Source organism: Nerophis ophidion, linkage group LG13, assembly GCF_033978795.1.
Source record: "Nerophis ophidion isolate RoL-2023_Sa linkage group LG13, RoL_Noph_v1.0, whole genome shotgun sequence".
NCBI classification, from domain to species: domain Eukaryota; kingdom Metazoa; phylum Chordata; class Actinopteri; order Syngnathiformes; family Syngnathidae; genus Nerophis; species Nerophis ophidion.
The window spans coordinates 47,596,362-47,624,022 of record NC_084623.1 but is presented as its reverse complement, the minus strand read 5'-3'; the positions used below and the strand labels follow the sequence as shown (position 1 = coordinate 47,624,022).

The 27,661-nt window shown below is 40.1% G+C and overlaps 1 protein-coding gene across 1 annotated transcript in view; it reads right to left on the bottom strand.

Annotated features, from left to right (window-relative positions):
- LOC133564667 (cGMP-dependent 3',5'-cyclic phosphodiesterase) overlaps positions 1 to 26,321 on the bottom strand; it is a 495,045-nt gene extending 468,724 nt beyond the window's left edge. The window contains exon 1 of the mRNA XM_061919132.1: positions 26,120 to 26,321. Coding sequence (XP_061775116.1) covers positions 26,120 to 26,178 — 59 coding nt within the window. The 5' untranslated portion in view covers positions 26,179 to 26,321. The remainder of the gene's footprint in view (positions 1 to 26,119) is intronic.
- Positions 26,322 to 27,661: the final 1,340 nt, after the last annotated feature.

Sequence of the window (27,661 nt, the reverse complement as noted above, 5' to 3'; positions counted from 1 at the left end):
TTCAGTTCGGAGGTGTTCCAAACGAGTTTCCACACGGACATATTAGGTAGCGCACCGCACGTTGTGTAAACAATGCAGAGCGAGGCAGAACACACGGCAGGCTAGCAGCGACCGGGCTCGGACAACATGCAAAAGCCAGAGCTGGAAGACCCTCGCTTCTGCCAACACGTCAAACATGCTAACTCCTTTGAAGCGTCACCACCGAATTCAAGCAGCCTCTCCTCGGTGAGTGAGGCAGGGTTGGAGCAATAACAAATGTTTTTATAGCAGCAGATTTAAGACTATCCATCCATCCATTTTCTACCGCTTGTCCGTTCGGGGTCGCAGGGGGTTGCTGTATTGCATTAAAAACTCGATTTTGACCCACTTCTATGCTGGAAGAACAATAAGCCCATATATCCTCTTACTGCTAAGTTAGCCAGGCTGGGGGGGGGGGGGGGGGGGGGGGGGCTGTTGATGAACGTGGACCCCTATTTAAACAAGTTAAAAAACTTATTGGGGTGTTTGCATTCAGTGATCAATTGTACGGAACATGTACTGTACTGTGCAATCTACTAATGAAAGTCTCAATCAATCAGTCAATCAAAAAAGCACTCTATATGTAGAAAAATTTTGTTGAGAAACCATTCTGAGGCTTATCTTATTTAGTTTTTATTTTATATATGTTGACCACATCAACCTAGGCAATGGACCCTGTGTGTATATGTGTGTTATGCCATTGTTTACAAATATGGTAAATAAATAACCAAAAAATGTATATTTAGTTGTTTTCTTACTGTACCGAAAATGAACCGAACCGTTACCTCCAAGCCGAGGTATGTACCGAACCGAAATGTTTGTGTACCGTTACACCCTTAGTAATGTTCAATCACTGTTCATCATCAATGGAGCCCAGAAGAAAAAACATAACTAACTAGCAGAGGCAATTACTGCAGGAATTGCGTGTGACTACTCCAATGCTGAAGTTGAAGTGAAATTACTTCTCTGCTAGGCCGACCCAGTCACATAATGTCTACGGCTTTTCACACACAAAAGTGAATGCAAGCATACTTGCTCAACAGCCATACAGGTCACACTAGGGGTGGCCGTATAAACAACTTTAACATTGTTACAAATATGCGCCACACTGTGAACCCACACCAAACAAGAATGACAAACACATTTCAGGAGAACATCCGCACCGTAACACAACATAAACACAGCAGAAGAAATACCCAAAAGCCCTTGCAGCACTAACTCTTCCGGGACGCTACAATATACACCCCTCCGCTATTCCCCCGACCTCAACCTCCTCATGCTCTCTCAATTAGAGCATGTCCCAAATTCTATGCTGCTGTTTTGAGGCATGTTAAAAAAAAATAATGCACTTTGTGACTTCAATAATAAATATGGCAGTGCCATGTTGGCATTTTTTTCCCCAAAGCTTGAGTTGATTTATTTTGGAAAACCTTGTTACATTTGTTCAATGCATCCAGCGGGGCATCACAACAAAATTAGGCATAATAATGTGTTCATTCTGTATACATCGGTACAGGTTGATATTGGAATCGGTAATTAAGAGTTGGATATCGGCAAAAAAGCCATCATCGGACATCTCCAGAAATAATCCATTTCATCATTTGAACCCAGATTTCTTCATGTTCTGCAATTAAATGTTGCCTTTCTGTGGGGCACACATTTATCATCCAATTTTATTATTTTATTAGTGTCAGGGAAAACTATAATGTTATTTAATTTATTTTTTGTCAGTCAACAAGGGATTTCTCACTCCATTTGTAAGGGTGTTGCTAACGCCAATTCATAATCTTGTCAAGACTAGGACTATGGTGTGGATTGTTTTCCCGAGGTGCGAAGCGACTGGATCGGACATGTTGTAAAGGTAATGACATCTTTTAATTTTAACACTCAAAAGTGCTACAAAAACAAAGGGGTAGAAACAAAAACTCACACGAAGGCAGAACTATGGACATAAAACAAAACTTGCAAACTATGGCATGAATAAAGAAAACTTAATTGGAATGAGAAAAGAGCAGGAAAAAGAGCAGCATGGATCATTAGCATGAATAACAAGGGTGTAAAGAGCAGTGATTCTCAAATGGGGGTACATGTACCCCTGGGGGTACTTGAAGGTATGCCAAGGGGTACGTGAGATTTTTTTTTAAATATTCTAAAAACAACAATTCAAAAATCCGTAATAAATAGATTTATTTAATAATACTTCAACAAAATATGAATGTAAGTTCATGAACTGTGAAAAAAAATTACAACAATGCAATATTCAGTGTTGACAGCTAGATTTTTTGTGGACATGTTCCATAAATATTGATGTTAAAGATGTCTTTTTTTGTGAAGAAATGTTTAGAATGAAGTTCATGAATCCAGATGGATCTCTATTACAATCCCCAAAGAGGGCACTTTAAGTTGATGATTACTTCTATGTGTATACATTTTTATTTATAATTGGGGTGTTTGCATTCACTTGTTTATTTTTCAACACATTTTTTGTTATTTTTATACCTTTTTTTTCCCCAAATAGTTCAAGAACTACAAATGAGCAATATTTTGCACTGTTATACAATTTAATGAATTAGAAACTGATGACATAGTGCTGTATTTTACTTCTGTATCTCTTTTTTTCAACCAAAAATGCTTTGCTCTGATTAGGGGGTACTTGAATTAAAAAAATGTTCACAGGGGGTAAATCACCGAAAAAAGGTTGAGAACCACTGGTATAGAGGGTGATGTCCCCAGGCTGACTGCCTGGCAACTGCAGGCTTAAATAGTGATGTGGTGATTGACAACAGGTGCATGAGTCCAAATGAATCAGGTGCGTGACATGAGGACAGGTGAAAACTAATGGGTTGTCATGGAAACAAGGCAGGGAGTGAAAAAACAGGAACTGACAAAATCCAAAAACCAAACAGAACATAGCCAAACTAAACATGATCACCAGGACATGACAAATCTTATTGGCTTAGCTCTATTGGCCTAATTTATGAATGTTATTCCGGATATATTGTTTTCTTCGTTTAATGAAATCCTCTTCGGAATGTTTGCGCTGCTTGGTGTCTATAAATATAATACTTGAAAAGTTGAAATATCAATAAATTCAAACAATATTTTGTTGTAGGTGATGATTCTAATTGTTTAGAAGGGTCGGAATTATAGTAGGAAGTCTATTTGTACTCAAGTTATATTTACGTTAAATTACATATCAGTGACATTATCCTTATCCCTACAATTGATATGTTTACATTTTGGGCAAACGTGTGAACTGTTAAGTTCATTTATTCTCACAAAATATTGTGTAAATATACATATATGAATATATAAACATAAATATCAGTTATTTTTAGCGGTTGGTAAGGTCTGGAAATTATCGGTTATAAGTATTGGTTGGAATTTCCATTATTATGCATCTCTAGTTGGCAGACATTGATTGTTATTTCAAAATACCACACATTCAAAGTGCACTTTGAAGTATTCTTATTAAATATCGGCAATTTGAGTAATAAATAAAAACTAAATGGTTCACCGCCAAGGTGTGCTGGTGTGTCCCGCAGTCAAACCACTAGAAAGAAGCACTGGTGAGCACAAGTAATCAAGCAATAGGATTAAGTTTAATAATTTAATTATTTTACTGAAAACACAATCTTATAGTATTCAGTGATGTTTGCTAAATAAAAAAAATAACTTTGAGAGAGGGGAAAAACTGTTCTTTTTCCACCCCAAAAAATGCCCCGAAGGGGTTGCGTTTTTCTTTATTGTGGTATCGAATAAGTATCGAGAATCATGGAAATTCATGTATCACTATCGACTAATGAAATTCTGGTATCATTAGTTTATTATTATTTTATTTTATATTATTATTATTTCTTCGGTCAATGGTCAACAAAATAAACAGTTTTACATAGACAAACGGATGTACATTCATAAACAAACACTTGTACGTTGATAAACAAACAGTTGTATAAATAAATGTTGCAGACCGAAAGGTTTTAGGCTGAAGTTGAACACTTGAGAATAATAATAATAATAATCAACTAATTCTGGTATCATAAGAACTACAAGTGGGAATATTTAGGTCACCTCACCATTTGATTACACTTCAGGGGCTACAATTCCATTATAAATTGATTATTTCTGCATATTTAATCATTATATTGTATATCATTAGTACACTGTATATTGTTGTTATATTTTATACAGGGGAACCCTTGTTATACAGAAGTCAAAATGTCCACTGTAGAGGACCTTGGTTCTCACGAGGTTATTCTGTATTCTCCTGCTAAAAAGATGTGCAAATACACATTTCAAATGCCTTCAGGTTCTCCTCTCCCTCCTCCTTGCTTTCATCTATCGCTTCCTGCTCAGTCGCTTTTCTCTCTCAGAATATTTTAGTATTGATGAGCCCATTACTGACGATAACACACAGCTATGTCAGCATATTTTCTTCCACCTCCAAATACACACACACACACACACACACACACACACACACACACACACATGCTCATAAGGAGTGAGATTACATGCATTTGTGTAATCTGTGTGTGTGTGTGTGTGTGTGTGTGTGTGTTTGTGTTTGGAATAGAGGGGGTACCTTTGGATAACACACACAATACACTCATATAAACTTTCCATGAATTTCAATTCACGATGCAAAAAGGAAGTCGAACTGCAATTCAAATTCAAACCGTCTATGAAATTTCAATTGATAATTTTGGCGTATCCATAAATCATGCTATATTGTTTACTTTAGCCTTTAAATAGACCTCCTTTTTAGACCAGTTGATCTGCCGCTTCTTTTCTTTTTCTCCTATGTCCCCCACTCCCTTATGGAGGGACTCCGGTCCGATGACCATGGATGAAGTACTGGCTGTCCAGAGTCGGGATCCAGGATGGACCGCTGGTCGGGACCCAGGATGGACCGCTCGCCTGTGTATCGGTTGGGGACATCTCAACGCTGCTGATCTGCCTCCGCTTGGGATGGTTTCCTGTGGACGGGACTCTCACTGCTGTGTTGGATCCGCTTTGAACTGAACTCTCGCGGCTGAGTTGGAGCCACTATGGATTGAACTTTCACAGTATCATGTTAGACCCGCTCGACATCCATTGCTTTCGGTTCCCTAGAGGGGAGGGGGGTGGGGGGCGGGTTTGCCCACATTTGAGGTCCTCTCCAAGGTTTCTCATAGTCAGCATTGTCACTGGCGTCCCACTGGGTGTGAATTCTCCCGGCCCACTGGGTGTGAGTTTTCCTTGCCCTTATGTGGGTTATTCCGAGGATGTCGTAGTTGTAATGGTTTGTACAGTCCTTTGAGACATTTGTGATTTAGGGCTATATAAATGAACATTGATTGATTTTATAAATGACTGTTTCACACGTTTTCATAGCACTTTCTTTGATATTTTCCTGTGTTCTGTATCTTTTCCTGACCTAGTGCTCTTATTTTGGTTGTACTTCCTGTTGTGATGCTTTGTTTTGCTGGACCTTCACTTTCTAGTGGTAGTTTCCTGCCAGAGCACCTGTTTTCTACATCAACGACAAGGCAAGCATGACTGAGCCGCCACATTTGAAATCTAAGGGTTCCACAAGGCATCTTGATGGAATGAACACCTATTTGCAGAACGTGGCACTATCAGCTTCGACGAGGCATGTTTGAACCGTGATGCATCGTGATCAGAATGTATGAAACAACTTTCTTTTAACCTATTGGTACCTGCTGTTGTGTATTTGGGATCTGCATTAGTCCCGAACATTTGAAATCAAACAGTGGAGGCATGGCAGAGATACCGGATTACCCGTATATGCTATAAAATTACCAAAAGAGCTTTGTGCAAGTCCGCCATTGTAGTCAATATGTCATGATCTGTGTTTAGTTATGTTCTGTTAGTTGTAGACTCCCTTAGTTCCTGTTTGTACACCTCTGGGTTTGTTTTAGTTTCCATAGGGATTAAAGGAATACTGAAATGAGATTTTCTTATTCAAACAGGGATAGAAGGTCCATTCTATGTGTCATACTTGATCATTTCGCGATATTGCCATATTTTTGCTGAAAGGATTTAGTAGAGAACATCCACGATAAAGTTCGCAGCTTTTGGTCGCTAATAAAAAAGCCTTGCCTTTACCAGAAGTCGCAGACGATGACGTCACAGGTGTGAGGGCTCCTCACGTCCTAACATTGTTTATAATGGGAGCCTCCAGCAGCAAGAGCTATTCGGACCGAGAAAAGGACAATTTCCTCATTAATTTGAGCGAGTATGAAAGATTCGTGGAGGATGATAGTGAAGGACTAGAAAAAAAAAAAATACAAATAAAGTAAAAAGAAATGTTTTTAGACAGATTTACTAGGATAATTCTGGGAAATCCCTTATCTTTCTATTGTGTTGCTGGTGTTTTAGTGAGATTAAATAGTACCTGATAGTCGGGGGGGTGTGGCCACGGGTGTCTTGACGTCAGTGTCTGAGGGAAGTCGACGGCAGCTACATGGACGGCGTAAGCTCCGCTGATCTCCGGTAAGAGACGACTTTTTACCACAATTTTCTCACCGAAACCTGCCGGTTGACAATTGGTCGGGAACCATGTTCGCTTGACCGCTCTAATCCATAGTAAAGCTTCACCTCCGGGAATTTTAAACAAGGAAACACCGTGTGTTTGTGTGGCTAAAGGCTAAAGCTTCCCACCTCCATCTTTCTACTTTAACATCTCCATTATTAATAGAACAAATTGCAAAAGATTCAGCAACACAGATGTCCAGAATACTGGTTAATTGCGCGATGAAAAGAGACGACTTTTGGCCGCAAATGGTGCTGCGCTAATATGTCCTCTACAGTCCGTGACGTCATGCGCACGTGTCATCATTCTGCGACATTTTCAACAAGAAACTCCAAGGAAAATTTAAAATTGTAATTTTGTAAACCAAACCGTTTACAAAATTATCATTGATATATAAACTATCAGACTGCGTGGTCGGTAGTAGTGGGTTTCAGTAGGCCTTTAATTGGGTTCACCTGCCTCTGGTTAGTGGTCGGCGCACCGGGTTATAAAAGCACTGTCTAGTTTTGAGGGGAAAAATGGAATTCAAGTGCGCCTTATAGTCCGGAACATACGGTAATTGTAACTATTTCTTCCTGTTACTTAGCTATCAGGAATTCCACTTCCAGTCATTTTAAATATGAGGTGGAGATAATCCAATTCATACATCTTTAATTGAATTGAATATAAATTCAAAATATAAGATTTTGCACAAGCCTAGTATAAACAAACCAGCTATATAGGTAGCACCATAATTGTCAGAGTTTGTTGGTGTCGAACCCCAAGATGCAGAGATGGAGGCAGGCATGGAGTGAAAAAACATGATTTGATATAAAATACTAGAACAAAACCAAACAAAGGGTACAAAAAAAAAAGCGCACACGTGGGCGGATAACAAACAAAAAGGCCTAGCGTGGAAGCTAGCGGGTATCTACTTATAATAAGAAAACAAACTGGAAGCAGGGAACAAAAGACAATAAGCTACAAACCACTATCAAATATAGCTTACCGCAACGCTGCATAGACAAGATATCATACGACACGACAGCTAGCAATGAGAAGAGCGACAAGACAATATTCCAGCACTGACTAGAGGAACAAAGCAGGTAAAATAGGAGTGGGCTGATTGACACCAGGTGTGGCCAGGTGCCAATCAGCCGCAGCTGAGGTAAAAACATCACACAGGGAGACAAACAGGAAGCTGAACCAAAATAAGAGTGCTGACAGGAACTAAGGACAGGAAATACTAAAACACAGAGGTAAAAACTAAAACACAAACAAACTGTCACTGGCAAATAATCATGTTTGCATGACTTTGATTTTATTGCAACTCCAAAATTTTGTACAGCAATAAAACTTTAGGATGCACGGTGATGAAATCAAATATTGCAGCCTGGAGGTACTTCATGGCTGAGAGGAAAAAGCACTAAATAGGTTGTGTCTCCACAAACCATATGCATCTCATGAAATATTAAAACAACATATCAGCTGTGGGAATTCCCAACATACTGCATACGTAACAGCGGCTCGAAAAATGTAACAGCGTCGCTCCCTGTGACCTTGGTTGGTGCGAGTCAAACGTGACTTCTGCTCAAAGGAAGCAGGTAAGACCAGCGACTGAAACTAATTGTATGTCAGACCTATCAGATTTCATTATTGCTCAAGGAACGTGATAACAATCACACCCCAAAAAATGAGTGTGCAAATCTAGGGCAGCTCGGAGAGAAAACCAGGGGGTATTCAGAATCCTAGAATAGAGACATCAAGCCATGTTGTGCGGAAAGCCCGTCAGCATGCGGCATTTACAGAGAGTGAAAGGCGTTTGATCGGCCCCGCGCTTTGATCACAACGGCTCACCTGAATCACAACAGATGCCTCCCTTCATTTAGGAGCAGGTGTTGCACAGGAGAATTTCAAACAGGCGAGATTTACTTGAACATGGTGTTAAATGTGTTGCCTTGACACTGTGTAGACACGTGCTTTGGAGATGGAACACACGCTCGAAATCAACAACAAAGGCCTCGACAGCGAGAGAGAACACCAAACGCTGTACATGTATTGGGACACCTGCAGGGTTGCCAATCCCCCAAAATAAATAGGCGACATCTTGCTTGCACACCCCTTTGTCTGGAACTTGACTGTGTTTTTTTTTCCCCTTCTGTTTTGTATTTTCAGCCACTGAAAAATGTCAATCCAAAAAAAGGCCCAAAGTTATGTCTTTTATCATTAAAAAAGGACTGACAAAACCGGATGATGTGATGATGTAAGTCGGCGTCTTCAGTTTGGCACGCGAAACGTCATGAGTTTAATAAGGAATCCGGCTGCAAGGAGATTTCTATTTGTCTTATTTGTACTTTGCAAGCATCCGGTTTGTCACCATCTTGTGGACAACATTAGAAATCCAGGTCTATGACCACTTACTATTACTGTGTATGTGACCAAGTGCCACATCTACCTATATGAACCAATGCAAACAACCTTCCCTAGTCATGGTGCAAAAAAAATAAAAATAAAATCCAACCAACACAAAATGCCAACAGACATGGTCACACATAACACAGTACAACACAATTTGTGGATATCATAAAAAATGTCCATGTACCACAAAAAAATAAAAACAAATCTGTATTACTCCTTGAACATGGTGTTAACATCCATTACAAAGCATGATGGGAAAAATGAAATAAAATTGATAAAAACCACTATCTGCGCACGTTCATGTTTGGAGCATTTTTGCTGCTTGATATTCCTGACGGGCAGCACGGTAGTAAAGGGGTTAGTGCGTGTACCTCAGTGCATGTAATCCAGGTCTATGACCACTTACTATTACTTTGCATGTGACCAAGTGCCGCATTTACCTATATGAACCAATGCAAACAACCTTCCCTAGTAATGGTGCAAAAAAACATAATAACAAAAACCAACCAACAGAAAATGCCAACAGACATGGTCACACATAACACAGTACAATACAATTTGTGGATATCATAAAAAATGTCCATGCACCATAAAAAAAAAAAAAAAAATCTGAATTACACCTATGTAAATCCATTACAAAGCATAATGGGAAAAATGAAATAAAATGGATAAAAACCACTATCTGCGCACGTTCATGTTTGGAGCATTTTTGCTAGTTGATATTCCTGACGGGCAGCACAGTGGTAAAGGGGTTAGTGCATGTACCTCAGTGCATGTAATCCAGGTCTATGACCACTTACTATTACTTTGCATGTGACCAAGTGCCGCATCTGCCTATATGAACCAATGCAAACAACCTTCCCTAGTCATGGTCCAACTAACACAAAATGCCAACGGACATGGCCACACATAACACAGTACAACAAAATTTGTGGATATCATAAAAAATGTCCATGTACCATAAAAAAAAAATCTGTATTACTCCTTGAACATGGTGTTAACATCCATTACGAAGCATGATGGGAAAAATGAAATAAAATGGATAAAAACCACTATCCGCGCACATATTCATGTTTGGAGCATTTTTGCTGCTTGATATTCCTGACGGGCAGCACGGGGGGAAAGGGGTTAGTGCATGTACCTCAGTGCATGTAATCCAGGTCTATGACCACTTACTATTACTGTGTATGTGACCAAGTGCCGCATCTACCTATATAAACCAATGCAAACAACCTTCCCTAGTCATGGTCCAACTAACACAAAATGCCAACAGACATGGCCACACATAACACAGTACAACACAATTTGTGGATATCATACAAAATGTCCATGTACCATAAAAAAAAAATCTGTATTACTCCTTGAACATGGTGTTAACATCCATTACGAAGCATGATGGGAAAAATGAAATAAAATGGATAAAAACCACTATCTGCGCACGTTGATGTTTGGAGCATTTTTGCTGCTTGATATTCCTGACGGGCAGCACGGTTGTACAGGGGTTAGTGCATGTACCTCAGTGCATGTAATCCAGGTCTATGACCACTTACTGTTACTTTGCATGTGACCAAGTGCCGCATTTACCTATATGAATCAATGCAAACAACCTTCCCTAGTCATGGTGCAAAAACATAATAACAAAAACCAACCAACAGACATGGGCACACATAACACAGTACAACACAATTTGTGGATATCATAAAAATGTCCATGCACCATAAAAAAAAAAAATCTGAATTACACCAATGTAAATCCATTACAAAGCATGATGGGAAAAATACAATAAAATGGATAAAAACACTATCTGCGCACATATTCATGTTTGGAGCATTTTAGCTGCTTGATATTCCTGACGGGCAGCACGGTGAAACAGGGGTTAGTGCATGTACCTCACAATACAAAGGCCCTGGGTTCGATCCTGGGCTCGGGATTTTTCCGTTTTGAGTTTGCATGTTCTCCCTGTGACTGTGTGGGTTCCCTCCGGGTACTCAGACTTCCTCCCACCTCTTGATTGGCAACACTAAAATTGGCCCTAGTGTGTGAATGTTGTCTGTCTATCTGTGTTAGCCCTGCGATGAGGCGCCGACTTGTCCAGGGTGTATGCCGCCTTCCGCCCGAAGCAGCTGAGATAGGCTCCAGCACCCCCCGCGACACCAAACGGGACTAACGGTAAAAAATGGATGGATGGATGGATGGATATTCCTGACTGATGACAAAACTTTACGGAGGTCGTCACGGAAGTAATAGAAGGTAGGAGTCCAACTTTCACACACTCTTATTATATTAATTATATATCCATTATAGTAATATAATATGTACACATATATATGTATGCATATATGTATACATCCATATGTATATATGCATATACAGTACAGGCCAAAAGTTTGGACACACCTTCTCATTCAATGGGTTTTCTTTCTTTTAATGACTATTTACATTGTAGATTGTCACTGAAGGCATCACAACTATGAATGAGCACATGCGGAGTTATGTACTTAAGGTGAAATAACTGAAAACATGTTTTATATTGTAGTTTCTTCAAAATAGCCACCCCGTTGCTCTTATTACTGGTATGCACACTCTTGGTATTCTCTGGATGAGTTTCAAGAGGTAGTGAAAACATTTTCACTTCCAAAATGTCATAGCTTTGAGCTTTCCGTGACAATATACAAAGTAAATAGTCATGAAAAGAAAGAAAACACATTGAAATGAGAAGGTGTGTCCAAACTTTTGGCCTGTACTGTACATATATACATATAGACACACACATATTGTCAGAGTTATTTGGTGACGAACCCCAAGATGCAGAGATGGAGGCAGGCATGGAGTGAGAAAACATGATTTAATATAAATAATAGAACAAGAACGAACAAAAGGGTACTAACACAAAGCGCGCACGAGGCGGATAATCAAACAAAAGGAGGTAGCCTGGGAGCTAGAAAATAACGAACAGGAGCTTAGCGTGGAAGCTAGCGGGTAGCGAACAGGCAAACAGAAGTCGTACTTGTATAATGAAAAATAAAACGGAAGCAGGGAACAAAAAACAGTAAGCTACAAACATCAACCGAATATAGCTTACCGCTACGCTGCAAAGACAAGGTACGACACGACAGGAACGACAAGAGCGACATGTGGCTTCGACAATACAATGATCCAGCAACTGACACAAGACAAAGCAGGTACAAACAGGAGCCGGGTGATTGGCAACAGGTGTGGCCAGATGCCAATCAGCCGCAGCTGAAGGGGAACACAGCACTTAGGGAACAAGACAGGAAGCTGACAAATTAAGAGCACTTGATAGGAACTAAAAGATAAGAAATACTAAACACAGGAAACAGACAAATGCAGAGGAAAAAACTAAAAAATAGACAAACTGTCAGAGGCAAGCCTGACACATATACTGTATATATACACACACATATACTGTATATATACACACACATATACACAAATAAATGTATATGTTACTTTACATGCAGTCGGGTTTGGACACCCCTTATCTAAGTAATAAATAAGCGCTTGTCTGAAATAAGCATGGGGCAGTAAATGGTTTTAAGTAGGGATGTCACGATACTTTCAAAATATTTACAATAATGCCGAGACGCGCGGCAGTATCTAGAGAAAACTTGGCGAGTGTTGTTTTTTTCTGGCACTTTTACTTAGCGAATCTGAAAATAAACTCCTAGAATCCCCTGCGCAGCATGGGACCGCAATGTGGGGGTGTGGAGTGTCGTAAAAAGGAGAGCAAGAGGAAGCAGAAGGTGAAATAGGTACTAATAAATTACAGCGGTACCAATGAATTAAAAGTGATACTATACTGCCTGGGCTTCACGGTGGCAGAGGGGTTAATGCGTCTGCCTCACAATACGAAGTTCCTGCCGTCCTGGGTTCAAATCCAGGCTTGGGATCTTTCTGTGTGGAGTTTGCATGTTCTCCCCGTGAATGCGTGGGTTCCCTCCGGGTACTCCGGCTTCCTCCCACTTCCAAAGACATGCACCTGGGGATAGGTTGATTGGCAACACTAAACTGGCCCTAGTGTGTGAATGTGAGTGTGAATGTTGTCTGTCTATCTGTGTTGGCCCTGCGATGAGGTGGCGACTTGTCCAGGGTGTACCCCGCCTTCCGCCCGATTGTAGCTGAGATAGGCGCCAGCGCCCCCCGCGACCCCGAAAGGGAATAAGCGGTAGAAAATGGATGGATGGACTATACTGCCTTTGAAAAATACAAGGACTATTTTTTTTTCATGCTGCTGTGCGGCGGTCGGGGCGCATGATGTTGAGAGTGTCAACAAACACACACACAGAGCAGAGTGCATACAAGCAAAAACAGTGTGGAGGAAGAAAAAAAAAAGGCAATTTTACTGGTTAATAAAGAGGGTGCGTGAAGAGCAATATGGAGGTATTTAGGCTTCGAAACTATGAATGAAAGTGACGCTTTAAACACCTCCTGCGTTAAAACATGGCCCGCCAAAGTATTAAAATATCTGATTCTAACTGAGGTAAACAATTAAATAACAAGCAGTCAGTTGATGGAGGTTTTTTGTGGATGTTTTTTAGAGCGCTTTATAGGTGGAGTAGATTGAATGCACATTACCTGCATTGTTAGCCACCTCTTGCTAGCGTTTATTTTCGAGTTAGAATGCATAAAAAATAGACTTATGTGTCCTTGTCTTACTTAGGGATTGTGAAGGTTAGGCAAAATTCCTAAAAAAAAATAAAAAAAAATATTGCAGTTCCCATTTAAAGACATCTTCTAAAAATTGATTATTAAAATGTTTTGTAGGTTTTTGAAAAGTATGAATCGAAATATGTAAGAATCAGAATTCTGATGGGAGTCAATTTTTTCCAGCACCCTAAGTAATTTATGGACTTACTTTTTGAGACCTGCTCTTTATGCATTCATTACCATGAATTGATTTAAGTGGACCCCGACTTAAACAAGTTGAAAAACTTATTTGGGTGTTACCATTTAGTGGTCAATTGCAAGGAATATGTACTGTACTGTGTAATCTAGTAATAAAAGTTGCAATCAATCAATCTAATGCTAGGGTTAATTTATGGATTATTCCCGGTTTTCCGAGCTTTACATGCCGCCCAAATATTTAGCCGAGCCTAGTTTTAGTCACATCAGACCAATTCAATGGTTCCTATTGAATCAACCACATCCACACAATTATTCAGTCAGCCATTTGGCACATTTTGGACTCACCCACATCATGGACAAAATGCACAGGACACAGCCCCAAAGACAAAGGCAAAAACCAAAACAGCCACCGGATGGAACGGAAATCCACCACCGCAATCAGGCCCAGAAAGGCCAGATCACCGCGCGTAGAAGAAGACGACTCAAGCGGTTTCAGAGCACAGGAGGAGGGAAGGACCGAGACAGCACTCAATGATTTTTCCAACAGGCTACTGTATGCCGTGTTTTGTTAAATTTGTAAACGGACACAAGTGCCCTTGTAAATATTTCATGTTTCAATGTGTACACCTGTGCACATTTGCGGCCAAAATATGTACAAAATAAAATGTGTCCCGATATAAGCGTGGGTGAGGCTTCTATTTTAGGTGCTATAGCCCGGAAATGAGGGTAGAAATGCTTCAAGTCGCGTGAAGCTGCAGCGACAGTATCAGGAGCCCTCCTGCTGCACGCAGCTCTGCAGGGTGATGACAAATAAAGGAGGATACTCCCCTGAACTTTTCCCTCCAATTAAAAATTAATAAACCGTCTTTTTGGGAATACTTCCCCCGCCGTAAAAATACAGACAGCCACAGTAGAGGAAAATGATCATGCATCCCTCGTTATATACCAGGCCTGGGCCATTATTTTGACATTGAGAGAAAAAAATGTGTTGGGCGAGTGTGTGTGTGTGTGTATGTGTGTATGTGTGTGTTTTTATTAGGGGTGGAAAAATTAGTGCGTTAATTATGAGTTAACTCATCAATCTATTAACGCCGACAATTATTTTATCGCACATTTGCGTATGTTGTTTACATGCTTTTATTTTGTTAACGCCTTTTCTTAACAAGATGGCGTCGCCCGGCGTCGAGGGGCTCTTGATAAAGATGGAACATTTGGCAAAAATACCGGACAATTCTGCAAATTTCATGGCTGGCTTACAGCGTGGTCACTCCGAGATCACTTACGACCGCCAGACAATTCTGAATGTGGATAGATCGGGCCGTTTTGGACTGAATGACGCGTGCTTGCTAGACCGGCTAGCTAGCATGGGAATACTTTGCCGGCTACATCCAGCGGCCTGTGAAGCAGCGGAGTATATGTGTTGTCTGTGTATTTATCAATAATGCAGACGAGGAGTGTTGGCTGAGTTCTTAACGTTTACTTTCAGAGCGTGCATATCACAACATACAAGATGCCGTCATGGCGACACAACCTATACCGGGCTACAGCGCATGCTCGTCACTCCTGTTGCATGCTGGGTAGGGTAGTTCTTTTATTCCCTGGCTCATAACATCACAATATAGTACCATGTATATGATGCGTTCAGTTTATCAAAGCACCAAGCAAACAATCGGAAAATTCCCATCATATCAATTCCTAGATATGGTCAGAATTATTTTAAGTGCACTACGCAGAATAAACACAACATTATTAATATTGCTACTACAGATAATTTGATCAAAAATCCCCTAAAACAGCCCACTACCTATAACATAGGTTTTTTAATCATAAGATCCCTGATAAAAAAAATGTTTCTGCTGTCACCTCAGAAATTGCCTGTTCAGATGTTATGATTGTGGCTCAGAGATTTGTATGTAGATTATATTTATTTTCCATAACAAACAGGATAACTTAAATACCCTGGCAGTGGTAGTAATAAGCTTAAATGTTTGTATTTACATTTTTTGAGTTGATTTTCATAAAATATGCTATTTAACTGCTACTGTTTAACAAGGACTGATTTAAATTGTGTTTGCACAACAAATGTTTTGGCGCTTTTGTTCATGTGGGAGAATATTCCAATAAAGGTGCACAACACACTACTTTTGAATTCATTATTGGGCTTTGCGTATACAATGCAGTTAATCGCGATAAATCAGAGAAACAGTGCGATTAACTTCGATTAAAATTATTAATCGTTGCCTAGCCCTATTTTATATATATATATATATATATATATATATATATATATATATATATATATATATATATATATATATATATATATATATATATATATATATATATATATATATATACACACACTGTGTGTGTGTGTGTGTCTGTGTGTGTGTGTGTGTACTGTATTCAGTCGTGATCAAAAGTTTACATACACTTGTAAAGAACATAATGTCATGGCTGTCTTGGGTTTCCAATAATTTCTACAACTCTTATTTTTTGTGATTTGAGCGCATACTTGTTGGTCACAGAAAAATTCATGAAGTTTGGTTCTTTTATGAATTTATTATGGGTCTACTGAAAATGTGACCAAAATCTGCTGGGTCAAAAGTATACATACAGCAATGTTAATATTTGGTACATGTCCCTTGGCAAGTTTCACTGCAAAAAGGCGCTTTTGGTAGCCATCCACAAGCTTCTGGTGGAATTTTTGACCACTCCTCTTGACAAAATTGTTGCAGTTGAGCTAAATGTGTTGGTTTTCTGACATGGGCGTGCTTCTTCAGCATTGTCCACACATTTAAGTCAGGTTTTTGGGAAGGCCATTCTAAAAAAATAATTCTAGCATGATTTAGCCATTTCTTGACCAACAAAAATTTAGCTGTTTGGCCACAATACCCAGCGATATGTTTGGAGGAGAAAGGGTCTTTAATCCTAGAAACACCATGCCTACTGTCAAGCATGGTGGTGATAGTATTATGCTCTTGGCCTGTTTTGCTGCCAATGGAACTGGTGCATTAAATGGGACAATGAAAAAGGATGATTACCTCCAAATTCTTCAAGACAACCTAAAATCCTCAGCGTGGATCTTGGGTCTTGGGCGCAGTTGGGTGTTCCAATAGGACAATGACCCCTAGCACACATCCATCCATCCATTTTCTACCGCTTATTCCCTTTTGGGGTGGCGGGGGGCGCTGGCGCCTATCTCAGCTACAATCGGGTGGAAGGCGGGGTACACCCTGGACAAGTTGCCACCTCATCGCAGGGCCAACACAGATAGACAGACAACATTCACACTCACATTCACACACTAGGTGTTTATACTTATATATATCTACGTAAATATGTATATGTACATATATACTGTATATTTATATTTACAGTATATACAGACACACATATATATACTATATATATAATATACATTATATATCCATACACACACACACACACATATATATATATATATATATATATATATATATAAATATATACATATATATATACATATACATACATATATACATACTAGGGGTGTGGGAAAAAATCGATTCGAATACAAATCGAATCGTTTACGTTGTGCAATCCAGAATCGATTCTCATTTTAAAAAAATCTAATTTTTTTTTCTTTTAATCAATCCAACAAACCGTTACACAGCAATACCATAACAATGCAATCCAATTCCAAAACCAAACCTGACCCAGCAACACTCAGAACTGCAATAAACAGAGCAATTGAGAGGAGAAATAAACACGACACAGAACAAACCAAAAGTTATGAAACAAAAATCAACAACAGTATCAATATTAATTATAATTTCAGCATAGCAGTGATTAAAAATCCCTCACTGACATTATCATTAGACATGTATAAAAATAATAAAAAAGAACAATAGTGTCACAGTGGCTTACACTTGCATCGCATCTCATAAGCTTGACAACACACTGTGTCCAATGTTTTCACAAAGATAAAATAAGTCGTATTTTTGGTTCGTTTAATATTTAAAAGAAATGTACATTATTGCAATCAGTTGATAAAACATTGTCCTTTACAATTATAAAAGCTTTTTTTTTTTAAATATACTACTCTGCTAGCATGTCGGCAGACTGGGGTAGATCTTGCTGAAATCCTATGTATTGAATGAATACAGAATCGTTTTGAATCGGAAAAATATAGTTTTTGAATCGAGAATCGAATCGAATAAAAAAAAAATCAATATATTATCGAATCGTGACCCCAAGAATCGAATCGTGGGACACCGAAAGATTCACAGCCCTAATACATACATATATACATACATACTGTACATACACACACATATATATATATATATATATATATATATATATATATATATATATATATATATATATATATATATATACATATACACTGTATATGCCAGCTTTTTTTAACCTTCGCAGCTATTCCCTCCATCTTTTCACGCTGGTCTGTTGTGTGTTTTGGGACTCATGTTGAATAAATAAAAAGGACAAAACTTGTCTAAAGGTGAAAAGATACAGAAAATAGGCACACACGCTGACTGGTAATAAACTGCAATGTGCAGAAAGTGAGGGTGGGGGGGCTTAGCCTCCCTAAAAATGCTGTGCCCTGCTACTCGCCTGCAGGAGGAACACAAAATGAATGAATGAGGCGTTCGTACGCAGAGACACGACTCGCACCCAGTGGCACATTTGGCTTGATTTAAACGTTTTGTAAATCGAAAAAATTACAAACAAAGAAGATTGTAAGTCAAGGTTCCAATGTACTACAATATATACTAGAAGGAGAGGCGGACACTGGTAATAATATTTGGCAAAGTCATTTCTTTCAATGGTGCAGCACGGTGGCAGAGGGGTTAGTGCATCTGCCTCACAATACGAAGGTCCTGAGTAGTCCTGGGTTCAATCCCGTGCTTGGTATCTTTCTGTGTGGAGTTTGCATGTTCTCCTCGTGACTGCGTGGGTTCCCTCCGGGTACTCCGGCTTCCTCCCACTTCCAAAGACATGCACCTGGGGATAGGTTGATTGGCAACACTAAATTGGCTCTAGTGTGTGAATGTGAGTGTGAATGTTGTCTGTCTATCGGTGTTGGCCCTGCGATGAGATGGCGACTTGTCCAGGGTGTACTCCGCCTTCCGCCTGAATGCAGCTGAGATAGGCTCCAGCAACCCCAAAAGGGACAAGCGGTAGAAAATGGATGGATGGGATGGATTTCTTTTAATGTACATAGTGTATATACATCCCCCCAACCCAATTTTTGTATACCGTATTTTTCGGATTATAAGTCACTCCAGAGTATACGTCGCACCGGCCGAAAAGGCATAATAAAGAAGGAAAAAACATATATACGTCGCACTGGAGTATAAGTCGCATTTTTGGGGGAAATTTATTTGATAAAATCCATCACCAAGAATAGACATTTAAAAGGCAATTTAAAATAAATACAGAATAGTGAACAACAGGCTGAATAAGTGTACGTTATATGAGGCATAAATAACCAACGGAGAAGGTGCCTGGTATGTTAACGTAACATATTATAATAAGAGTCATTCAAATAACTATAACATATAGAACATGCTATACGTTTACCAAACAATCTGTCACTCCTAATCCATAAATCCTACGAAAGCTTCTTCCTCAATGTCACTTCTAAAAAGCTCTGCCAACTCCAAAGGTATGCGCCGCTTCCTCTTGTCGTTTTCTGCTGCATATTTCACTACATCCAGCTTGTAATCTGCAGTACATGATTTCTTTTTCGGTGCCATTTTTGTTCAGCCCTTCTCAGTATTTATAAGTTACCGCCAACGTTGAAATTATCCATTTTAATAGCTACGGCAGTAGCATATAGCAGTTAGCATCCCATGACCCACAATGCACTTCTGCCATGACCCTCCCCCGCCGAATTCTAATTGGTTGACGATTGCTGACATTTTCTCCGTCTCTTCTGCGAATAAATAATAAATAATATTATTTAATATTTTACGGTAATGTGTTAATAATTTCACACATAGGTCACTTCGGATTATATTTTTCACCCCCAAACTATGAAAAAAACTGCGATTTATAATCCCAAAAATACGGTATATTGTTTTTCAAATCACCTACTTTGTATATGTACATCATTTATCAATTTTTTTTAACGTAATTTTTTATATACATGTTACAGGTTACATATCTTATCATTAAATGTATCAAATGTGATGAATACTTAATGGACCACAATGGAAACAAGCCTGTTGGTTTTTTGTGCCATCCATTTGCCTTTTTAAAGCATTACATGGATTCAATTCTTTAAGCTGTCAATAAACTTCTCAATCAATCAATTAACGTTTCTGTCATTCTGAGTTAGTTTGTGACGAACCCCAAGATGCAGAGAAGGAGGAAGGCATTTTGCAGGAAAACATGATTTAATTTAAAACACTAAGACAAAAAACCAACAAAGTGTACAAACAAAAAGCATGCACGAGGCGGATAACAAACTAAGGGAGCTAGCATGGGAGCTAGAAAACAAAAGTCAACTTAGCATGGAAGCTAGCAAGAATCCAGCAGGAAACAGAAGCCGTACATGTAATATAAAAACAAACTTGGAAGCAGGGAACAAAAGGCAGTAAGCTAAAAACCGCAATCAAACATAGCTTACCGCAACGCTGCATAGACAAGACAAGATACGACACGACAGGTAGCAACGACAAGAGCGACATCGACATGACATCGATAAATCAATAATCCAGCACTGACTGGAAGACATAGGAATCGGGCTGATTGACACCAGGTGTGGCCAGGTGCCAATCAGCCGCAGCTGAGGGGAAACTAAGCACTCAGGGAGACAAACAGGAAGCTGAACCAAAATGAGAGTGCTGACAGGAAGTAAGGACAGTAAATACTAAACACACAGAGGGAAAACTAAAACACAAACAAACTGTCAGTGGCAAGCCTGACAGTTTCAGTTTCTGCACTTAGTTTCCTCCTTTTCAAATTTTGGTTTTGGTCATTTTAATTTTGGTGCATCCCTAATTTTTTTTCACTTTTCGGAGCAATCATTTACTTTTTAGTGCAAAATAAGCAAACGCTGCTCTTAGCTTTTCCAAATGGTTATTCTCAATGATGCAACCTTGGCTAGAGCTCCAACCCCACAACAAAAGGCGGGTTGCCATTTTGGAAAAATTAAAATATTTTAATTGACATTTTATCAAAGATTTTTTGCACAAAATGCAACCCTTATAAACACAACACAGAAGCGTAATTTTCTACAGGACAATTCAGTTCTTTAGGGACGGTTGGCGAACCCTAGACCCATGGCTGTTACTGTACACCTACAACAAGTAAAACCAAATGAATGCAAGTTGCTTCACTCCTCTTCAAGACTCTGGAGTGTGTCTTTGGGATTTTGAGAGGGCCGAGCTATTAGTGTGCGTTCCAGTCTGTCCTAAAAGTTAACTCCGAGTCCACAGCCGGCGCTCAAGGCGGATGGAGTATGTTTGTTCTCTCAGGCTTTGGACCACAAAGGGAGCTTGACTACACCAGTGCAGTTTTTATGCTTTAGGGGTCACAGTATCTCTCACTAGCATTCTAGAAATGGGAACATATTCTTCTGACAAACAACATACTCTTTGTTTGTGGTAACACACATGACTGTCCATCTCAGAACACACACACACACACACACACACACACACACACACACACACTGGAAACTCTATCAAAGATTGTAGTCTTGGGGCGTACTCGAACTCAGCCAATTGTACCGTGCCAGAATTGGGTACAATTGCCACTTCCGCCCCACACTATGCATTCATGCTTCTGCCTGTTGCCATCATGTGTACGCCCTGACTTTATGTTTTACTTTGAGTCCTTCTGTTTATTCCTCTTGTGCAATGTGGCAACTATCGTTTATAAAGTTAAAGTTAAAGTACTAATGATTGTCACGCACATACTAGGTGTGGCTGTCAGGCTTGCCACTGACAGTTTGCTTGTGTTTTAGTTTTTCCTCTGTGTGTTTAGTATTTCCTGTCCTTAGTTCCTGTCAGCACTCTTATTTTGGTTCAGCTTCCTGTTTGTCTCCCTGAGTGCTTTATTTCCCCTCAGCCGCGGCTGTTTGGTACATGGCCACACCTGGTGTCAATCAGCCCAATTCTGCTTTGTCTTCCAGTCACTGCTGGATTATTGTCATGTTGATGTCGCTCGTCGTTGCTACCTGTCGTGTCGTATATTGTCTTGTCTATGCAGCGTTGCGGTAAGCTATGTTTGATTGCAGTTTTTAGCTTACTACCTTTTGTTCCCTGCTTCTAAGTTTGTTTTTATATTACATGTACGACTTCTGTTTCCTGCTCGATTCTTGCTAGCTTCCATGGTAAGTTCCTTTTTGTTTTGTAGCTCCCATTCTAGCTCCCTTTGTTTGTTATCCGCCCGGTGCGCACTTTGTTTTAGTACCCTTTGGTTTGTTCTTGTTCTATTATTTAAATTAAATCATGCTTTCTCACTCTATGCCTGCCTCCATCTCTGCATCTTGGGTTTTGTCACAAACAAACTCTGACAGTGGCGGAATCATTCTCTCCATTAGACCCATCACCCTTTATCATCCCCTGGGAGGTGAGGGGAGCAGTGGGCAGTAGCAGTGGTCACGCCCGGGAATCATTTTTGGCGATTTGACCCCCAATTCCAACCCTTGATGTTGAATGCCAAGCAGGGAGGTAATGGGTCTCATTTCTATAGTCTTTGGTATGACTTGGCCGGGGTTTGAACTCACAACCTACCGATCTTGGGGTGGACACAATACTTGGGTAAAACTTGCAAGGGGAGCTACGGCATTAATTAAATGACAACTGTTTACAGTATTACGTGCATGAATATCACCTGAGCAAGCTTACAGTGAGTTTGCCTTTGTGGATTATTTTGTCTGATTTATATTGGTTCAGTGTGTGAATGGGTGAATGTGGAAATAGTGTCAAAGCACTTTGAGTTCCTTAAAAATGTAAAAAAAGCGCTATACAAGTACAACCCATTTACACCATTTATAGTGGTCTGAAAATTACTTTTTAAAACTTTATTCATCATAGTTACCTGTTACTTTAACAACAAAAGCAAATGAATTATAACTGAATTATTCTTTAACACATGTATTTAATTACTAATGAAAGTAATTCACTGCGATGATGTGGTGACTTGTCCAGGGTGTACACCGCCTTCCGCCCGATTGTAGCTGAGATAGGCACCAACGCCCACCGCGACCCCAAAGGGAATAAGCGGTAGAAAATGGATGGATGGAGGTGGCGACTTGTCCAGGGTGTACCCCGCCTACCGCCCGAATGCAGCTGAGATAGGCACCAGGGACCCGCCGCTACCCCAAAAGGGACAAGCGGTAGAAAATGAATGGATAGATGAAAGTAAATCATGTGTTACTTAAAAAACAACAACTTCCAATTTATGTCTAATGGCCCAAACCTTTTGACTCGAGGCCCACATTAGACTAAGAGAATTTCACTGGGGCATAGTAGTGCACTTCCGACTTCCAGCGACAGTTTCCTACTTCCGGAAACAAAAGCTAGTGTGTTTTCAAATTATGGCAGACTTGGTATTAGACAAGGAAGACAAGTATTTTTGCACAAATGAGAATTCAAAACCTCATCTTTTTGAAGCTGAACATACAGAGGATGAACTGCAGCTAATAAAAAGCCAGCACAATGGAAGAATGAGACTTTGGAGCAGACAGAAGCCGAGAGAGTGAGACAAAGTTGAAAATGTGTAATGTGAAGCAAAGTTATTTCAACATAAATGGAGTGCTTTCCCGAATAAACTGGGAAAAAATGTCCCCGGCCAGCTGGACCAAACGCACAACTGTCCATCAAGTGAGTAACTTTGATATTGATCACGATACAGGCAGCACTTCATGTGTGTTCTTTCAACTACAGTCAGCTAGGGAGCTATATGTGAGCTAATACTTTACAAATACTAAATCAATATTTTTCAGTCAGTACAGATTGGTGTCTTATGGCATTGCGTTGTGCATTACAAACCTAAACTTATTTTGTGTTGACGTAGATGCTAGCTTATCTCTTCCGCAGCTTGCTTTTACGGCTAATACCGAAACACGCCGATGGGTTACTACGACAGGAAAAGAGTTACAATAACAATGTTGCTACAGTTTGGGTATTATATAGGTTACGGAACATAAATAAAGCCTCCTCAGTGGCTTTGTGGTTAGAGTGGCCGCCCAGAGATCGTTAGGTCGTGAGTTCAAACCCCGGCCGAGTCCTACCAAAGACTATAAACATGGGACCCATTACCTCCCTGCTTGGCACACAGCATGAAGGGTTGGAACTGGGGGTTAAATCACCAAAAATGATTCTTGGGCGCGACCACCGCTGCTGCTCACTGCTCCCCTCACCTCCCAGGGGGTGGAACAAGGGGATGGGTCAAACGCAGAGGCTAATTTCACCACACCTAGTGTGTGTGACTATCAGTGGTACTTTAACTTTATTGTTGAGGGTTTTTGAATGCATTTTTAAAGTGATTTAGAGGTAGAATAGATTTCTCCCATTAGCTGCGTTGCTAGCTACCCAGAACAAGCCGATTTTTACGTGAAAAGCCAAAAAAAGATATGATTGTGAACGAAAATTACAGAAAAAAGTGCAGTTCCCCCTTAAGAAAGACAGATGGTTTGATCCCAAACATGCATCTAATTCAATTCAAGTTCCGGCCAAGTAGTATATACAATCATTTCACACGACGAGGCAGCCATTTTTCAATGATCCGATAAAAAATTAATCGGAATTGACCAAATATTTGTAACAAACTTGCACCCCTTTGAAGTTTGGAAAAAGTTTACCAGTATTACTATAGCACCGCGATACTAATTAATCACGTTCGGTACGATATTGCCTCTGAAAAGTTCCAGTCGCGCACTAGGCGTCTAGTATGTTCACTATTTTATTTAAGGACTTAACTACAATAAGAAACATATGTTTAATGTACCGGTACCTTAAGTGTACCATGTACCATGCATTGATTAACGTGGACCCCGACTTAAACAAGTTGGAAAAACTTACCCGGGAGTTACCATTTAGTGGTCAATTGTACGGAATATGTACTGTACTGTGCAATCTACTAATACAAGTCTCAATCAATCAATCAATCAATAAGATTTTTTGTTAAAATAAAGCCAATAATGCAATTTTTTGTGATTCCTTTTATTTAGAAAAGCACGGAAAAGTACGGAAAAGTATCGAAACGATTCTAGTACCGCTACCGGTACTAAAATATTGGTATCGTTACAACACTAGTGTCAGAATGGCCACTCACAGATTGTTTGTGTTTTAGTTTTTCCTCTGTGTGTGTTTAGTATTTCCTGTTTTTAGTTCCTGTCAGCGCTCTTATTTTGTCCGTTTCCTGGTTTTTTCCCTGTGCGCTGTTTTACCCCAGCTGCAGCTGATTGGCACCTGGCCACACCTGGTGTCAATCAGCCCGCTCCTATTTGAACCTGTTTTGTCCTCAAGTCAAGTGCTGGATTATTGTCATGTCGATGTCGCTCTTGTCGTTGCTACCTGTCGTGTCGTGTTTTGTCAATGCAACGTTGCGGTAAGCTTTAATTGATTTGCGGTTTTTAGCTTACTGCCTTTTGTTCCAAGTCTGTTTTCATAGTTCATGTACGACTTCAGTTTCCTGCTCGAGACCTGCTGGCTTCCACGCTAAAAACCTTTTTGTTTTCGCTAACTTCCATGTTAAGCTCTTTTCATTTTTTTTAGCTCCCATGGTAGCTCCCTTAGTTTGTTATTTGCCTCGTGGGCGCTTTGTGTTAGTACCCTTTTGTTTGTTTTAGGTCTATTATTTTTATTAAATTATATTTTCTCACTCCATGCCTGCCTCCATCTCTGCATCTTGGGGTTCGTCACCAACTAACTTTGACAACTAGTTTACCGTGATGTCCTGTAGTAAACTTTGGGGGGTTTAAACATTATTACCGTCACGTGAAACTCTGTTTATAGTGGATAGGAATAGTTTACAACTGTTACAGACTGAAGTCGCCCGGCAGGTGCGAGGTGGAGATACTTGAGGGGTCCTAGAGTGTGATTTTAGGGGCTTAGAGGACTGACAGCTGCCTGCACATCTCACTTGGTGGAGAATAATGGCAGGCAGCAGGTCACACACACACACACACACACACACACACACACACACACACACACACACACGGTACTATAGCACCACTAGGGGCCATGTGGCTCCATAGCCTTGTACTTGGGTCACTCTGAGGAAGTGGCGGCCAGACTTGACAGAACAAACACGCAGCATCGAGCCACTTACATGTCGGAGGATGGCGGCTGGCTACGGCAGAGCAGAGCGTGTCCGCACGCTTGTCCCATTGCGCATCCTGACCCAAGCAGCTGCAGCCGGGGAGGGGAGGATGTGGCTGCTGGGAGAGGTCGTCAGATGGACGAATGCGTGCGTGTGTCGTCTCTGGCTTTATCTCCTCTCCGCCGGTGTCTGCCTCTTCCGCGGTCTCCTCTCTACGGCGGGCGATGGAGGGTTGGTGGAGAAACTGATACTTGAGCAGTGACATGAGGAGGGAGAGAGAGAGCGAGAGAGCGAGGGAGAGGGACGTTCACTGCACATGGGAGCATCAACCGCCCGACACGGTGCAACACGTCACGACCCCCGCGTGCCAAGAGGACAACAATCCGCCGCACATGAACGCATCGTCGAGGTCCACCTGGGAGGCAAAACGGCGACAATTTCCCCCAAACTCCTACCAAAAACACAAATGTGGGTCAGGACTTCCAGGCGCAAAGACACCACGAATTTGCAGTTTTTTTCCCCCCCTAGAAACCACATGTTGCTCTTGAGACCTGTGGGTGGATGTCTATTATGAAGTTTTAAAGGTCCAATTGTCACACTTCCTTATCTCGTTAAGACAACTCCAGCCTACAAACAACATCCAAAAGAAAAAACTTATACTCCAGAACAAAATTTTAATACTAAGCGTGACTAAAAGTGTTATCAAAACATAAAAAAATATATATAAACAACTGCAAAAACATCAGCAGGTCATACATTTAAAGGCGGACTGCACTTTTTTGGGGGGCAATTGTGTCTATAATTCACAATCCCTATCTAAGATAAGACCACAAATGTTTATTCTAAATCGTAAATAAACACTAGCAAAAGTCAGCCAACACTTGGCCCCACTCAGCAACCATTCTTAAGAACACATTTTGTTCTTAGGCCCACTTACAAAGTTTTTAAGGAGATTTGTGTATTCACCAATGTTTTCTTAGCTGGGATTTGTTCATAAGTAAGAACAAAATCCACGAGTGCTTTAGTTCTTAAGTGTGACAAGTTCCCTTACTTATATTGTCTAATGCTAAATTAATATCGTAGACGGACGGACAGACAGACAGACAGACAGACAGACAGATAGATAGAGGGACGGACAGACAGACAGACAGGTGGACAGACAGACAGATAGAGATAAGTGACGCAGGTTGTCCCTGCTCTTCATTGGATTTTATTCCCTATAGGTTTACTCTGCTCTTCAGGGAATTTTATTCCCTATAAAATCCCCTGAAGAGCAGGGAAACCTGAGAAACAGGCTTGTAGGGATGAAATAGCCTCCTTGTTTTTTTCCTGACCTAACGTATATTACGACTAATATATATATATATATATATATATATATATATATATATATATATATATACACATACAGTATATACATTTTGTTTGTTTGTTTGTTTTGGACACTTGGATATAATGTTCGACAAAACAATGACTACGTTATGTCTTTTAAAATTATAGTTTGAGATTTGAGTAAAATGTTTCTGCAGCTAGGCGACTACATACCTGAAA